Source organism: Aspergillus flavus, chromosome 2 (genome assembly GCF_009017415.1).
Source record: "Aspergillus flavus chromosome 2, complete sequence".
NCBI classification, from domain to species: domain Eukaryota; kingdom Fungi; phylum Ascomycota; class Eurotiomycetes; order Eurotiales; family Aspergillaceae; genus Aspergillus; species Aspergillus flavus.
In genome coordinates this window covers 5,679,290-5,696,246 of record NC_092409.1, presented here as the reverse complement: position 1 = coordinate 5,696,246, position 16,957 = coordinate 5,679,290, and the positions used below count along the sequence as shown (strand labels likewise).

At 47.1% G+C, this 16,957-nt stretch overlaps 6 protein-coding genes and 2 non-coding genes across 8 annotated transcripts; 3 read left to right on the top strand and 5 right to left on the bottom strand.

Annotated features, from left to right (window-relative positions):
- Positions 1-2,070: 2,070 nt before the first annotated feature.
- F9C07_1904 (uncharacterized protein) lies at positions 2,071-2,709 on the top strand (the record flags this gene model as incomplete). The annotated part of the gene is made up of 4 exons (XM_041290349.1): positions 2,071-2,181; positions 2,260-2,346; positions 2,399-2,537; positions 2,597-2,709. 4 exons carry the CDS (start codon positions 2,071-2,073, stop codon positions 2,707-2,709), a joined length of 450 nt encoding a protein of 149 aa, XP_041143645.1.
- Positions 2,710-3,716: 1,007 nt separating this feature from the next.
- Positions 3,717-5,428, top strand: F9C07_1905 (uncharacterized protein; the record flags this gene model as incomplete). Its single annotated transcript, XM_041290348.1, has 2 exons — positions 3,717-4,033; positions 4,102-5,428. The coding sequence occupies 2 exons, from the start codon at positions 3,717-3,719 to the stop codon at positions 5,426-5,428; spliced, it is 1,644 nt and encodes a 547-aa protein (XP_041143644.1).
- A 530-nt stretch (positions 5,429-5,958) lies between these two features.
- Positions 5,959-7,584, bottom strand: F9C07_1906 (putative alpha-galactosidase B; the record flags this gene model as incomplete). Its single annotated transcript, XM_041290360.2, has 7 exons — positions 5,959-6,357; positions 6,406-6,590; positions 6,641-6,943; positions 7,002-7,091; positions 7,140-7,280; positions 7,324-7,456; positions 7,507-7,584. 7 exons carry the CDS (start codon positions 7,582-7,584, stop codon positions 5,959-5,961), a joined length of 1,329 nt encoding a protein of 442 aa, XP_041143643.2.
- A 1,169-nt stretch (positions 7,585-8,753) lies between these two features.
- On the bottom strand, positions 8,754-9,450 carry F9C07_1907 (uncharacterized protein; the record flags this gene model as incomplete). The annotated part of the gene is made up of 3 exons (XM_071508472.1): positions 8,754-8,958; positions 9,013-9,034; positions 9,090-9,450. 3 exons carry the CDS (start codon positions 9,448-9,450, stop codon positions 8,754-8,756), a joined length of 588 nt encoding a protein of 195 aa, XP_071364076.1.
- A 1,068-nt stretch (positions 9,451-10,518) lies between these two features.
- On the bottom strand, positions 10,519-10,619 carry F9C07_t12. Its single transcript has one exon. It is a non-coding gene; the product is annotated as a tRNA-Ser (tRNA).
- A 2,085-nt stretch (positions 10,620-12,704) lies between these two features.
- F9C07_1908 (uncharacterized protein) lies at positions 12,705-13,741 on the top strand (the record flags this gene model as incomplete). The annotated part of the gene is made up of 2 exons (XM_041290347.2): positions 12,705-13,233; positions 13,290-13,741. The coding sequence occupies 2 exons, from the start codon at positions 12,705-12,707 to the stop codon at positions 13,739-13,741; spliced, it is 981 nt and encodes a 326-aa protein (XP_041143641.2).
- A 1,443-nt stretch (positions 13,742-15,184) lies between these two features.
- Positions 15,185-15,287, bottom strand: F9C07_t11. Its single transcript has one exon. It is a non-coding gene; the product is annotated as a tRNA-Ser (tRNA).
- Positions 15,288-16,196: 909 nt separating this feature from the next.
- F9C07_1909 (uncharacterized protein) lies at positions 16,197-16,560 on the bottom strand (the record flags this gene model as incomplete). The annotated part of the gene is made up of 2 exons (XM_041290351.1): positions 16,197-16,479; positions 16,538-16,560. 2 exons carry the CDS (start codon positions 16,558-16,560, stop codon positions 16,197-16,199), a joined length of 306 nt encoding a protein of 101 aa, XP_041143640.1.
- Between the last annotated feature and the right edge of the window lie 397 nt (positions 16,561-16,957).

Genomic DNA, 16,957 nt, shown 5'->3' with positions numbered 1-16,957 from the left:
CAAGAACACGAAGGGCGGGGTAGGAGCAGCTTGTGACCATGTGACTCGACCTATCGAAATAGGGCTCATCACAATCTGTTTCCATAATGAGAATGATCTACAAGATGGCCGAGCTCACGCGTCTGGTTAGGTTCCTACCCAAAAAAATCGAGGCAATAAATGATGGTTCACCGACCCGTCAGACAGCATGGAGGGCTCGCCGCTCCACTGTAGACCAGGAAGTTTGTTCCGATATGGTATCCAGCAATTACCACCGGCTGCGAAGATACCACATTCCATGACAATATCGAGGGCCTCAAAAAGTGGGCTACAAAAGGCATTCGAGTCAATATGAACTACGGACTTCCGCAGTTGTGGTATACGGTCGTGAGAACTCTGGAGGCAGCGCTTTTCAATAGAGACCTCATCTTTCCGGCATAAATTGATGAGAATCCCATGGATGTTGGGACAGAAAGGGTTGCAGATTCTCTGAGCAAATGCACAACCTGGTGGAACAATGCTCGCCGCTCGTATAACGAAGATCCAAGATAAGCCTAAACCCGAGCCCCAAAAGCCGGATCTGTATGCTCAGATATATATCCCAGTTGGTGTGATTCTCAATGGTCGGGTCTACGGTGACGAATTACGCCTGGGGTATCAACGTGTACAAGCCTACTTGCACAGCTATGTGAGCATGCTGCTGCATCAATGGTAACTCTTGAGACATTCTCTGTGCAGGGATTTATAGTTACAGCTCTAGTGTCTCTGTAAGCCGCTTAGAACTACCCTAAGCTGTAGTTTAAATCGCAGATTTGATCTGCAATACCTCGTTGGTATATTCTTATGTCAGCTTTCATCCAAAATACCATGATGGGTGGAACTAACCACTACAATAATGTTTTGCTTTAGACTCTCATTCAACATCTAAACTTGCTATTCTCCGTGCTGAAGCTGTTTATCTTCAGCGTCTCACAGGAGAGAATCCAGAATATAAGTGGCAAGTGCGTTGCCAGGTTTGCGAGATGTAAAAACTCCCATCACTTTTGTGTCTACAAGATTTGGTATAAATAGTAAAGAATTTAGAGGTATTTGAAGTTCTTCATTATCATGTAGCAGAACCTAAAGTCTAAACCGGGCCTTCCTTCTTCTAGGTAGGTATATCCAGTTTAGTTTCTAGCTCCTGAAACCCCGGGGCAGACACGCATTACTGCCCAACAAATGTGTTATCAAAGTTAGGCGATAAGATAAATCCAACCCTGCTAGCACCATTGAAGACCTGACTCGCGCACAATCATACGGTTTTCAGCACCACACTGCCGCACTGGAAATACTTTGTCTTACTCCGTACTTATAATACTTATGTAGTATATCGTATGGTTCATAACATCCTCTAAGATCAAGCTCACTAGCCAAAGGGTCAGTACAACAAAAACCAATCGACAAAGAACATATCATAGTGGCATTTGCCAACTCTTCCAAACGCCTATTTAGCCAACTGGAACTACCTCTGTAATTGGAGTACTAAGCTTAGAAAGTAATGATGGATCATTTGGCAGCAAACAATTAATTTTTATCGTGCCCCGACACATACTACAAACTACAAACCACAAACCACAAGATGTACCAAATTTATCAATATATTACACATGAATACGCCCCACCCCCAATCCTTTTAGCAGTGCCAGACACCTAACACTGTGATCAGGTTATTATACAAAGTTCTTCCCTACAAACTATCTTCCTCGATTAATTATCCAGCATCTTCAATATACACCAGCAGTCATGTCACCCAGATAACAAGATATTGAGTCACATATTTATCGCTTGACTGGGAAACCTTTGTATGCCCGCGGCGACCACTACCTATGGAGGGAACCGAGTCCGCTTATGAATGGGCGTTAATATTGGGCAATATGGAATGATGATGATGGAGTATCCATGTTCCAAGGGGAAGATCCGATTGTCTGCGGTTGAAGATCAGCTGAAGCTGGCTGTGCTATTTACCCCTCCCTATCTAATCATCTGCTTCGCTCATCTTCCAATTCTATTTTCTCCTCTAAACATCCTTTCGTCTGACATTCTCAGCTCATCATGACCGATAGAGTTGACCGTCTCCTCGGGCACATTTGTCATGCCCTCCGGGAGGCCCTCGCGAGTGCAGAAACTATAATAGCTGTAAAGAGCAGCAAGGAAACCTACCAGGTATGCACCAGCCATATTCAAGCACAATAATTCTAACACCAGAATTTATGCGACGACACCAACACTGTTTGGAGATAGACCAGCGGCGCTGCCTATGAAATAGAGGAATATGACGAGCATTTCGACAAAGACGATGCGCATATAATCGTTCCGAAATGGGAGGAGGTATGATCCCTCACTATGTGATCAGGGAATGGCTGTTGACTTTTACATTCAGGTTGCAAGACTACATCAGGATTTGAAATCATACTTCTACCATCTCTTGAGCGAGGATCCTTATGGCGTCCTGCAACCAGAGAATGGCGATCCTGACGACGGGCAGGTCATATATCACAATGATTGGCGAACAAGGCAAGGTATGTCTGGTCTATCAAGACTAGGTAAGATATTTACTGAGTGATAAAGTGTTTGGAAGCTTTGGCCCAAGCAGCGCCTTCTGTCAAGGACCGTATCAGGGAGGCCTATAAGAACTGTCTGGGTGCTGATGCGCATGAGTGGCACAGCGACGATGAGGACGAGGAGGATTAGATATTCCAGGAAATATGAACCAATATAGCATTACGTGAGATCACTAGGGCCCCGACTGCGGCAGTACCTCAACCGTCAATGCGAGAACTAGTGATCCATAATATTTATAGATCATTCTCATGGATTGTGTAAGCGCAGCACGCTTTCCCCCTGCGTGAAACATGTGATCCTTGCAGAAGCCGACAACAAGAAATCCCGCGGAAACGATGTAATCTCCGTTCTTTGTTGCATTGGGGGCGATATAAAGAAAGTGTTGAAAGTGTGATGAGAACTAAGAAAGTCTGTCCAACACATTCTGACAGGCACTTTCACTCAAAAGGGATTAGAGTGATCCTTCAATTAATTTGTGGTTCATCACGACGTGCGCCCCACCTGTTTCATCCAACCATCGGAGGGGCCATAACCGCTCTCCTGAAACGCGATGGACCTTCTCTTCCCCTGTCTTGGCAAGCGTGCTCTCCAGAAACTGGGCAACATTATCCTCGTTATTTCGCTTCTGGATGGTCGATAAAAATAAGCATAGCGCATCGATCCCAGTAACCCTGTACCTGTCGTGCGGACTAGTTCCTTGGAAGGCTGAAATGATTGACCCTCAGCTGCAGGATCGACACCTCCCAAGAGCCGTGGGAGTGAAACGTGAACAAATAGAATCAAAGAGCGAGCCCGATGGGCAAAGAAGCAACCGCCAGATTTCTCCATTGGGGAACCCCCGGGCGCAACTTGGAGTTGGATGAGTGGAACACTGGCAAAAGATAATTCGACGGCACTTCCCGGTGCTGATTTAATTGATTTCATTTTCCCATATCTGGTGGAGGTTCCCCGTCCCCACTTCCATTCGCAACCTCCGGCTCCGTTCATTTCTCACGCATCCTCTCCTCCTCTCTTTCGCTTAGCCTTATTCTTGCCATCTTAATATTTCTCTGACTGCAACACCACCCTCCCTTCTTTTTCGTTTTAATTCGAACATTTCGTGTTTCATCAATGCATTTGTGCTTCTCGCTCTCATCATGGGTTTTCTAAGTCGTCTTCGCAAGCGATCGAAAAGTCATAGCCGTGCGGGGAATGCGGCCAGCTATGAGCATCTCCGCACTCACCGCGAGGATGTTCCTCCACTGCCCATCATGGGCACCGATTACACCAAGAGGCTACCGCGACGTGTCTTAATCCGCATTTTCTCCTTCGTTTGTCCCCACACCGAAGATAACAGCTATGATACGTCCGAGGAATCCATGACCGAGGATGGCTGTATGCTTTGTGACATGCGCGACCTCGCGCATTGCGCGTTGGTGTGCAAGCGGTGGTCCATCGATGCGGACACTCTTCTGTAGGGATTGCATCTTCGAATGATTTTCCCCCCCTTTACCCCGGCTAATCTCCCATCTCAATCACTAGTTACTCCAATGTCCGCATCGACGCCGTCCACTACTGTGAGCTCGAGGTTCAGTTATCCGCTAAACGGAAACGCCGCTCCTTCTTCGACAAGAATGGCGACCCCGAAGACGCCCCCCAAGCTCGCCTGTCGCTCTTCATGCGAACCGTTCGACAATCACACGGCTTAGGGAGTATGGTCCGCTCGCTGCGCATGCCGTATATGACTCGCGAGGCGAGCAAAGCGGAGATTGCACGAACGGTCTCCGTGTTACCCAATCTCCGCTACGTGGATTTACCCGCTGGTTTCTTCAGTGACGACCCCGCATGCCTCGCTCTGAAGCAGGAGATCATGGCCCGGTGTCCAGATCTTCGTCGGATGAATTATCGCCACGGGTCGGAGGGCACATTTTCGCAACTGCCTGGCACACACCTTTGGGCAAATCTGGAAATACTGGAATTGTCAGGACTGCAAGTCGAGCCTCATATTCTCCGGTTCGGCCTGGGCGCGTTTCCCAAGCTTCGTGACTTGACCTTGGACGATCTTCCTTGGCTCGATGATGCCACCTTCGCACACTCTCAAACGTTTCCCCCGTTTCCCGCCGTTGAGCGGCTTACCCTTCGAGATACCCCGAACGTCACGGCAAGCGGGCTTGCCGCATTTTTCTCCTTGCCTGAAAACCGAGCCTCTTTGCAATCATTGACATTGTCATCTACCCAAGTTCATCCCTCAACTCTACACCAGATTCTCTCTGTCGCACCAGAGCTCCGTGCACTATCGGTCATCCAGGAAGTTTCACGATCGTTCCCTCCGGAAAAAGTGCCACCGCTCACGTCCCGGTCACTCGAACTGTTGCACTACGAGATATCCTCTCCAGCCGGCTCTTACGGTATGCCGCCGGTGGCGAGCTCGTATTACTCCTACCTAATCTCATCCTTGATGTCTAACTCGCTCCCTGCTCTTCGGGATCTCTATGTCCGTGATGCAGGATTCCCCGAGACACTATTGCTGGCCCCTCCACCTCGCTTGTTCGGTGGTGGTGAGAGTGGGCCCCAGTTTGGGGGAGGCATCCTCGCACAGCCGCTGAACGTGTACAGCAAGGGCTTGGACGAATTGGAGTGGAATTTCACTCCTTATGAACCACCCTCAACAAGAGGCCGGCGCGATAGCACGACACGGCCAGTGAGCTTTCACGATGCTCAATTGAGTCGTTCCTGGGGTGGTGACGCAAGGAAGAGTGTGTTGGTTGGTAATGGCTTCGGCGGGTTCCTGGCTGTTCCGGTGGATGATGGGCGTCCTAAGAGTAGTGGGGGTTGGAGGCGTGAGAGCAGAGGCGATCTGTGGCGGTGACCGGTTAGGAATCTGTTTAATTCAACTGTTTTGATTGTGAGACTGTGTGATGGACTATGGATAATGTTATAATGAGTCTATACCCTGGTGCAGGTATTCAGCGTGGTAGCATTCTCTCACATTTTCTATGCCCTGGCTTTCCTTGCAACTTGATATGAGCGTGCATGATATAGTCTATGTACTCGGTTGTTGATAGGCGTACTAATGATTCTTAAGACCAGCAGAAGCATCCGTCATCCTCTGAGCACTAAAGGGTTTCGCGGGTCACTTACCATCCCATTGAAGTGGGCGAGTCAGTGATCCAGTCGCATCTTTTCGTTTTCTCCCCCTCTCACCGAATGCTGCTTTTGTCTTACATCGTTCATGTATCATACGCATCGATCACTACTTGCTTTCTTTGGTACAATTTAGCAGTGTCTACTTAGGCACAGTTATAAAGTTACTAAAACATGCCGCTTTGATTTATCTTCGACTTGCTTTTTTTCCTTCTTTGGGAGCTCAGGACACAAAGCTCGGGGCCCTCACCGCAATCAGCATGATTCTCCCACCACCAGAGCAGCAATATCATGACTCTGCAACTCCACGTCATACTGATCCTTCACACAGCCCAGGTCTTCACCCGTCCAAATGTCAGTTACCCGATATCCACTGCCCTTCTCGGCGGAATCCTTCAGCTCAGGGATCTCGCTCCACACGGCAGTCCGATGTTTGGCACTGTCTTCCGAGTTGAACATCAAGACCAGGGTTCCACCCAGAGTCGAGGATGGTCCGGACCAATATTCCGCTGGATGTGCTGGATCGAATGTCCAGTCTGGGTTGTATCCCCATTTATAAGGATACGCAGGCCGACCGATGACCGGATCTTGATGGAAGGACAGCAAGGGCTTATTCTTCAGAATAGCAAGGTGCTCCTCATTGATTGAGTCGAGCTACTTTAGTTAGCTAGACCTCTTTTCTCGAGCAAGGTGGGGACGTACAGCAGTGCCGATGATCAGAGGCGATTTCATCGCTGCCCATAGAGCAAAGTGAGCTCTATTCTCTTCGAGAGTCAGGTTTCCATTCCCCACTTCCAACATGTCAGGATCTGGATATCCCCAGAAATCGGCATAGTTCATGAGGAACGAGTTCTCGTTGGCAATCTCGACAATCCGGCTCCAGTCGGCTGTTCGAGTCAGATATGCTCTTGCTCGATCCCAGATAGTCTTGACCTACGTGTAATATCACCCGTTGTTCTCCAAGAGTTTCCTGTCCCGTTGCCCCATGTGTTCACGTCTGCCTGGCCCCATTCACACAACGAATAGAGAATGGTCCGATTGACACCCAGTAAGGCATCGCGCATAGCGTTGTATCTTTGAGCAGTGTTCGAGCTGCTCCAGTCGTACGCCGTCGGTGCTGGGTTAGAAATATCCGGACAAGTGCCGTTGGGGAACTTAGACCCATTACTGTTGTCTGGCACACAGTGGGTATATGTATCGGTCCAGTTAGTAGGTACGCCGCAGTTGTCATATTTCAGATCTTATCACTTGAGTTAGTTAAGGTTTCTAATAGTTGGAGCAGCAGTAAACTTCCATACAATCAATGCCCCATTCAGCAAAGCTCTCGGCGTCTATTTTCTCATATCCCAGACTAGCAGGATAGCCAGCGCAGGTTTCCGTACCAGCGCCTTTCCTATTAGCTTCATTCACCTCTCATGAATTACCCAGTTACTTACTGCTATAAATGCCGACCTTCAGACCCAAGTCGTGAATCTTAGAAGCGACACCTGAGATTCCATCCGGAAACTTGGCCGAGTCCGGAATGATGCGTTTTGTATTAGGATCTCGGCCACTCTTGACGGACCAGCAATCATCGACTACAGGGGTTAGCATTCATATGACAGGTCGCGGTTGACCTACTATTGATGTATTCATAACCTGCATCTTTCAAGCCCAGGTTTATTGTTTCTTCTGCGGCAGTCAGGACCTTGGAGGCATCGATGTCACATCCAAATGCATTCCAGGTGTTCCAACCCAACGCGGGTAGTCTTCCCTGTGTATCGCATCAGTCACTGCTAGCACCAAAGCAAAGTTAGAACGTACCACACCATCAGGGCGTACCAGAGCATTAGCCCCGGAAAGCAAAGACAGCGACACGGATAAAGAAATGTAACGCTGCATTGGATTCAATTGTCTGCGGAATTGAGATCAGGAATGTTTAAGGGAAACTGGATTGCGTATACTCTGCAGAGAGCTGCACGGGACTTATATACCCCATAAGCCGGGGAAGTCTTCACATCTTCACAATACGAAAACGCAAAAACGTCCTGGCCATTCCCCCGCAGATCGGGCCGTGCTACAATTCTTCCGAGGAAACAGGATACCGAGCTACTCAGCATGACATTTACCTCAGGCTAAGGTATTTGATAGACTCGAAGTACGAGGGCTCTCCAGGTTCCTCTCCGAATGGGGCAGTCTCCGTGTCGGAAAGAGGATAGCGCCGGGGTAAGCATGCGGAGAGTCCCAACAATATCCCCCAGCTTGACTAAACTTACATTCTTTCGGACAGAACGCCAACAGCTGACGAACTATTGAGAACCAAACTTATTCTCGAAATACCGCTCAAACGTCATCGTCTTTACATCAGGGAGCAAATCATTGTGGACCTGCCCTGGCCAAGATCCAAAAGTCGTCCGGAAACGCACTCTTCCGTTTGAGATCCTCTGGGACTTCTTCCTTGTTCTTCCAAACCCGACGCATAGCCTCCAATGGCAATATACTCTTCTCCACCTCTCTGTGGGAGTATTTCTCCAATAGGGCCGCAATCTCGTTAGAGCTGATATGGTCACTAATGAAATTTAGCTCCTTGTTCTCTGAGACTTCCGGAGGATCTATGGTTTTGACCAGGAAGCCGGCGAGATCATCAATATGCGCGAAGTCAGCTTTTACGTCATATTACTCGGGATATGAATCGTGTACGATGGAAGACCTGAGTACGCCTGCGGGCGCCAGAGGACTTCGCGGTCCTGGTTATATCCAGAGCTCTCCACAACCGATGAGAAATATAGATTCCTACTAATTTATAGTAGTGATAACAGCGATAAACCTGGCTGCCATAGTCCTGATGTCAACATGAGTTTCAAGATTGGTAGCTGACTGGATGAGTTTTAAATTAGCTCCTCCGAAGCTGACTCACTACTCAGGACCTTCTCTTTCACAGTCTGCGGGCCAATATCCCATTCCTCTAACCGATTTTTGTCCCAAAATATATATCCCCACGTGCGTAATGGACAATTCTAAGCTTGTATAAAGTACTCTATGGAAGCGTTTGGTGTGTCCGGATCTAAGCACTACGCCCATGCCAGGTTTGGGCTATTCCAGTCCTCATCCGACACGAAGATCCTGCCGCTTGTGCCTTGATCACCATAATCTTCGTAGTACGCACCATTATCAGGACCTTCATCGAAAGCATAAAGCATCGGATCGCCCAGGTAGGCCCTTCGACCACGGGTCATGGCGATCTGCTGGGCCAGTCGTTCCTCCGAGCAAGATATTCTGGATCCGCGGATTCAGCGATAGAGGTACCCTATCCCAAAAAACATGAAGTACCCCCTATAGTCGTCATTAATAACTAATCATTCAAGTTAATAACCGTACACATATCAATAAAGCGTAGAGACTTTTACCGGGTCCATATGTAAGGGTGGATGGATCGTTTTTCTTAGAACAAGGCTCGCAACTATCTTCGGGAAAGGAAGCTCCAGGTAGTTCTTCATAGTGGCGGAAGACATACTCCTGGAAACATCTGACCTCCTCCTTCTCCCATGGACTCAATACGGAAAGCAAATCGCTCCAAAATACCTCTCCACTTGGATCGGGGATATCCGTCCGTACTTTCCCTTCGAAATACGTCCATTCACACAACAGTCGCAATATTTCCCGCCGATATATGGTGCGCTGTATTCGAAAGGATTCTGGCGGTGATAGGGTAATACTTCGCTCTTGCTTTTGGGTACCTGGTATGGCTTTGAGAAAGTAACAGACCATGTCTTCCGAAATATACTCGACTATCGTATGGAGTCGAGCCATTTCGATTAGGTCATTCTCTGTGAAAGTCGTAAATGTATCATAAACATCCATGTCCTGTTCATGATACATCGACCATATATCAGATAGGCTGGAAGTCGGATTTAAATTGGAGCGTAACGGGATATATGTGTAGAGAAATTGTAGAATTCCAAAAGACCTATAGTCTTGCGTCTTTCTTCCAACCCACGCAAGGCAATCAAAGCAGCAACTGCTTCGACCATAACAGGTAACTAGAGACATCTGTTTAAGACAGTCGATAGTAGCTGTTTCCGCCGTGGCAAATGCAACGTATGGAAAATGGGAGAAGCGTGAACCAAGGCATTAAGAGAGGCAAGATCTGGGATAGTAAACAAGATAGCATATTCCATCTCCGGGGGCAGGGCCTCTAGTCTGGATGATTCCATTTTTGACAGTCGCTGTGAAAGCACCTGTGTCGCTGTTGAATGTTGAACGGAGGTTACATAGGCGATATGTCTTTGTTCTGGAACAGATGAATTATGTGAATGAACTTAGGCACTAAGCCACTCTTGGGGAAATATAAATAGAATGAAAGTCACTGGTTATAAGGAGAGACAAGGCTGGTAGTAACTAAACCTCTGTTTGGTACTGCATTTGCCTATTTGCTTTACTATGTTTTGGTGTGCAGGATGTTGAATACTTGTGGTTTCCGCCATCCCCGTCCACACATGGCTTAATTACCTCTCTCTCATTCCCCCATATCTCTAACAACGCAGTGTTATCTCGATTCTCTAAACACCTAGAGGTTCCTGGCACACCTCAAAGTAGGAAATTCCAGACCAATGGCATCGGGCTCCCATGTGGAAGGCTGTTCCCTGTTCCTACACTCGACAACGGTTCGATTGGCGCACAGATTTTAGGCAGGAGAGGAGGGTCTTGGGAGGAATACCACACTGCTTCTTCATCTGACACTGAAGCGATGGCAGGATAGTGAAAGGCCTGTACAGTTCAGTGTTCCGAAGCCGAAGTATGGGGAATTTAGGGTTCAAAAAGAACGAAAAAAAAAGTCGACACCTGTGAGATTCGAACTCACGCCCCCGAAGGGAATGGCTCGCAACACACATTTAGGGCATAGCAGGCCATCGCGTTAACCACTCCGCCAAAGTGCCTTGACGTTGGTTTGTTTTTCTCAAATGTTGTTGATATGGTTAAATATATAACGCTTTGGGGAAACTGCAGAGGTGCCGAAACTCAGTGCGTTCAGTTTTTGCACCTCACGCTCGGCTCTTTCCCAGCTTAGAAGTTTGGTAATAAATTAGTTATTTCTCTTAGTCTTAATTTGCTCGAAGTTATGTTAGATGCCCAAAATGGACGCTTTTGGTGGTACAACTTGCACGGTCAGGTCACTATATATACCCCGAGATTCTCTCCGCCTGCAGCACCAAACAGGGATCTCAAGGTTTCAAACGACCACGCTTTCAGCAGCCAATAATCCAAAATCCGGAAAGCGTCGACATTCTGACCATGTCATCACCAAGAGTATGATACGTCCTGGCAGGATACTTCCAAAGACTCTCGTAAACCCACTGAAGGCATCCAATACCTATACCTTCCTGTGCATCCAATTTCTCAATATCCGACCAATGAGGGGTTGACCTTATAGCCATACTATCTCTAATAGCACAGATTAAGTACTGTCCATTGATTATGATAATATACTTCCCCCTGGTTCGCATACATCTGATCGTGGCCTTGATATCTACTTGTCCATTTTTCTATGAATACATGCCATAGTGGTCCCGGGCACCTTATTCCAATTTGTTACCGAGAAGCCTAATACAGGGGTACCTAGATGACTATTGCCGAGTCCTTTTATTACCTATTACTATCCGGACCCAAATGCGACTGTCACAGCGGTAGGATATGCTGTTGGACCTGTGAATGACACAGCATATGATAGCAAGACAGCTGAACGCCCGCAAAGAATGTCTATGAGCCGTGATCGTTTCATGACGTTGGCTATTTTGCCCAACACAATATGTGCGCATCGTGGGGTGAGACGGATACTACTATGTCGTTCTGTTAAGTCGACTATAGAAGATTGCGTCCAGATATCGGGATGGTATTCCACAGCATAGACCTTCATCTCGTCGTGGGTTGGTTTTATCTGGGATCCAATAGTGAAAGTCCAGTTGTACCTGTATCTTGTATGTAACGTTCTAGTCATATCTTCAAAGACGATATTCTTCCTTGGGATGCTCACAGAGCCCGGCTTCTCCAACAGTGCAACGTAAAGTTTGTCTTCTCCGTATGATATGATGTGCTTAGTATATGGGTATTCATTGGTCTTGTCTTGGGTTTCTGGTTGATATCGTTTTGTCGGCGCCTCACAGTTGGTGGGAAAAGTCATGAATGCAACGGCAATTCAACACTCGGCTACTAAGACCGCTTATAACGGAATTCGCTCACGTACTCCTCCATGTTAAATACTTGCATGCCACTCTCAGTAGATCCCCCTGCGCGTGAGAGATCATCAATGGAGTATAGAAGTACCCGATGCTCCTTTTATTTTCTCACAAAGAGCGAGAAAGTACGTCAAACGAACTAAACGGGACTCATACTGTTAGAGTTGTCCAAGTGGCAATACTTGGAAAGCAATTGGAAGTTGAAGATTCATCCTCGTTGCTTTGTTTGACTGCAACACCTTGATGGTCAAGATACATCATACCTTAATCTGATCGGTGATATTGTTATAACAATTCAATGACATATGTCGCCTATAGCTAAGCTCACTTATACTTAGATGCTAGTCGAGAGGCATATGACATGAGAGGTATTTCCACGGTAGTGGTAGATCTTCTTGACTATGAGATTGGCAACTGAGAGTAACACTTCGTGGGCGGGGTTTGAACGATGATCCAAAAACGATAAACGGAATCCTCGCCTAGACCACATCCTGTGCATTCACTGATCTGCTCAACACAACCACTTCTGATCTTTCTGTTCTTCCTGACCTTCCTGACCTTCCTGACCTTCCTGACCTTCCTGACCTTCCTGACCTTCCTGACCTTTCTGAACCTTATCTCTCGCTTCTAATCTACAGTGCATCAGAGGATACTTGAGATTGGTTCAGTGAGACCTTTTGAGGTATACTAGGTTAAATTCATTCTTCCCCATCCTAATCACAATCTGCCAGACGTGGTGGTAAAAGCAGAGTCATCCAGCCCCACGCCAACTAATACTTCATTGTCAATATGCCAGTTGAATTCATCGACCCAGACGGCGACATTTTTATCGAGTGTGGCGATGATTTGCTCCAGGTCTGCTCCAAGGTTTTGTCTGCAGCTTCCCCTGTATTGTCCGCCATGCTTAGCCCTCATTGCAAGGAGGGTACTTCGATAGTCAAGGGATCGGAAGGACCGGGGGTTATACCTCTGAGTGGGGATGATCCCGAAGCGCTCCTCACTTTTTGCAACATAGTACATTTTCGAACTGATGAAATACCGGAGAATCCGAGCCCTACATTTCTCGAAGACTTCGCTACTCTGATCGACAAATACATGTGCAAAAAGGCTGTTGCCTCCCAAGTTAAACTATGGTTGATGAAGAATCTACAAAACCTTACTGTCACGCAACTGTGCCCACTACTGTTGCTCGCATATGTTATGGATTTACCGGAGAGATTTGCTGCCATTTCGAAGGAGATACTCTTCGCGCATGCGGGTTCCTATACTGACTTGTCCTTGCTGGTGGACCATCCACTTATTCACAGCAACATCGTCGGTAGGCAATTCACTTCCCTGTATGGATAGATAACGCTTCGCTAAGTACCATTGCAGTGGATTTCGAGAGAAAAAGACGTGAACTCTATCGTATTGTTAGGAAGGCAATTACAAGCGTACTGAATAGCTTGACTGCATTCAAAACCGACGAATCCAAATACGTAACACTTTATACGTGGAAACTACAAGCGTGTGGACTGCTTCCTGGTACCGATGCATTTGAAGCCAAGAGCTTTAAACAAGTTCACCGGGACGCACTCAAGCTGCCCAAGTGCCACCCTGGGCCTTGCAATGTATCAGGCTGTGTATGCATGTCAATTAAAGCCCTGAAGCAAGATGCCGAGTTGCTGAGATTATTGAGCAACTGCAGAAAAGCAAAAGTGGGAATGTGTCCGGACTGCTTACGGTCGAACGGGTTATCCTTTCCAAAGTGCCGCTACACTCATCCTTCCTTTGGGGATGACAAGGCTATATTTACGGAGGAATCGGTTATCATGGTCTATGCCTAAGAGATTTCATGGTGATGGCTCTTGAATGATTGAAGACAGCTGAGAAGGGATACAGGCTAGAGAGTGAGGGCATGTGTCTTGCAGTCAGATTGATATTCTTGGCTCTTACATTGAAGAGGAGCTTAATATCCTGTCACATGGGGCTTATTTAATGCGTCTTGGTATGTGGTGGCTGAACGTGCATAAGAGCATTCTCATCCATGCTTTTCGATCTAGTACTAGTCTTCTATATCTCCTACAAAAATCTATGACAAGCACAGCCAGCCCATTTATTCTATATCTCGTCTAGTCTTCTAGTTTGTCTATTAAATAATTTCTCTACAATCTGACTACATCCACAGGAGGCCATTCCAATAACCTACAGAATAATTATACTTTGTATATACGTTTCCGATTCGCGTTCCCCCAGTGCTGCCGCTTTTAGCGGCTACTCAATTTCTCCGTCTGCACTACCTGGACAGTCCCACGCTGTCCAAGTCTATACTTTACAGAGCTGCAACCATTAACAATTTATAGTAGTAAGTCGACATAGTCCTGATTACTAATCCCTTCAGTAGGTATATAAAGAGAAGTAATCTGAGCCTCAATATGTCCACAACTCTCAGCAGCCAATCTTCATGAAGAATGTGGCTCAGAGAGTAATATCGTGATAGGATCACAGTAACTTATCCAACACAGCAATCATGGAGCTTGACAGCGATAGTACTGGATTGTTGAACTGCCCTTGTTGAAGAAGCAATTGCATCCTATAAACCTCTCAATGCTATATTATGCTTCTATATCGCAATGTCTAATACGATTCTATGGAGAAGTAAGATCCGAAAGCATATAACTTGCGGACTATTACCGTGTGTCTCACCTATTACAAGCAAAAACGGAATATACGAAAGAGACGTCTAAATTTCCCGTCTATTGAAGAACTGGGAAGGGCTGCTATCATACCCCTGTTGGCAGGAGATACTCCTCCTTACCCGGTGACTCGGTAACGCATTCATAGACGATTACAGTGTGACGGTAGACCCAGATACCAACTTATCTATCGCAACAAGCCCATGTAGATATGGGGACTTACATTTATCGGATACATCGGGACTAGTAATACACGTCCCCCTTCGTGCTAAACTGGGGCAACGCCATGACTCCAATATAGTGCTCGGTACTTCCAACACTATCGTGTTGGATTGAGTTTATAAAAGACACACTGGGAGCCAGATGTGCCGGCACTCCTCACAAGGGGATAGATAATGATATTCAAATCAACTTCGCAAATATCCCGGATACGCTACATACCGGATACCTTGACATTTCACAGCTTGCGCAAAGGTCTTGCGAGAGAACAAATAGGTCAGTCACCAAGACTCCGTGAGCATGTACTTGAGCGAGAAGATGCCTTGAATAACCTTCCTTGAAGCGGGACAGAAGAAGGAAGGGGGCCAAAAAAATCGACACCTGTGAGATTCGAACTCACGCCCCCGAAGGGAATGCCTAGACCGATATACAGATACTGTATAGCAGGGCATCGCGTTAACCACTCCGCCAAAGTGCCTTGATGGCCAAAGTTTAATATTTTGTAGTATATGAGGGGCACAAAATTTTGACAACCATAAAATGTTCGGCGTGGATGACAAATCTCAGAGGCAACCACCAACAGGGCGTGGTTATGGGGTCCCAGCTCCAAGGGGGTCAGGATTTAGTGTTTGGGGGTCAGATCCACCCTGACCCCTTAGGAGCTGCCTTTTCCGCCCCACCCTGACCCCCAGCCACTAAATCCTGACCCCCCCGGAGCGCGCACCCCCGTGGTTATTAAGTATGGTTTGGACTCCGGGTAGCTATCCATAGAAGCGGGCTTATCTGAGAGGCAGAATACTGATTAGTAAAGAGGGCAAGAAAAGTATGGACTGAAGAAATAAAAATTACACATTCACTAGTCCTTTTGAGAAATGTAAAGGCTGTTTATAATAAGTACAATAGTGGGTCAAAAGTCTCGCAACACCTGGCAGAACACGTACCGCGTCAAGAATCTGTCCCTTAATAGTCCCATCTTAGCGTTGAAAAGGCTGAGATCGATATCAGATACGGTACTGGCTAGCAGATCTGGAGGGTACGTCATGGGTGGGGCTACGGGGATCAATTCAACCCCCAGCTGAGTCCAGCGAAGTCCAGCCATATTTCCACACCCAGAGAATATTGAATAAACAGAAAATAAACCTTTATCTTCGATAATGGTCATACTGGTTACGACATACAACGCAGGGTGTGTCAGCCTGTCGACTAGATAAGGTATATTGGATCAAAGATGACAACTGGATTGGCTACAAGACTGATCCCTGGGGAAAGAAGCTAGATACAACATGTGAGGTCCTTTTTAACCCTCTCCGGGTCCATACGGCCCGGTGCCCTAACATGTTATATGCATCATTCATGGTAAGGCCGCCGCTTTATGATTTCAAAGCCCTCACTCAGCTTGCTCAAGAAGATGGAAGAATTTGCCAATATCTCCACCGTTGGCAGTGTCCAACTGTTGGCCTCCACTGAAGAGGATCGTCACAGGCACGTCGCTCGGGGCGTTTGGAACAGGGAATTGGGAAACATCAACCCCGAATGTCTCACGATCGCTAGCAGGGTGGTTTCCCGACTCCAAGATTTGGAATTCTTGGGTAGGTGGACCTGCTGCTGAGTCCCAGAAATGGACGACGGTGGGCGGGGGTCTGTTGATGACGTGCTCGTAAAACCCGGGCCTAGGATATTGTATTAGTCTCACAGAGATGGTTTGCGTTATTAATGAAGAGGACATACTCAGGGATAGGAATGAAAGGCATATTGAAGGGTCGGTTTTGGTGGGTTGTGTTTGGTAGGTAGGAGGAACAAGTGGCAGTGAGTTGAACGAAGATAGAGGATTGAGGAGGTAAGAGAGGGATATTTATAACCAGACAGCAGAGAATAGTCTGTCCTTTCCGAGCTGAGCTGAGAGTTCAACTGGATATCACCAAGTGGGTCAGTATGAGCTGGATAGCGGGGTTTTCAGCTGACTGCAGATCACACAAGCCAGCTGAACAGCCTGGCCTACTATGGTCCTCAACAATAATGATACAATAGTGGGGTTACAAGTCTCGCAATACTTGGCAGAACGCGTACCATCACTTGAAATATCTACTATACGGTATACCGCTTTTTTCGCCCGCTCAATTTAAGCTCCAAAGCAGCTGGATCGCAACA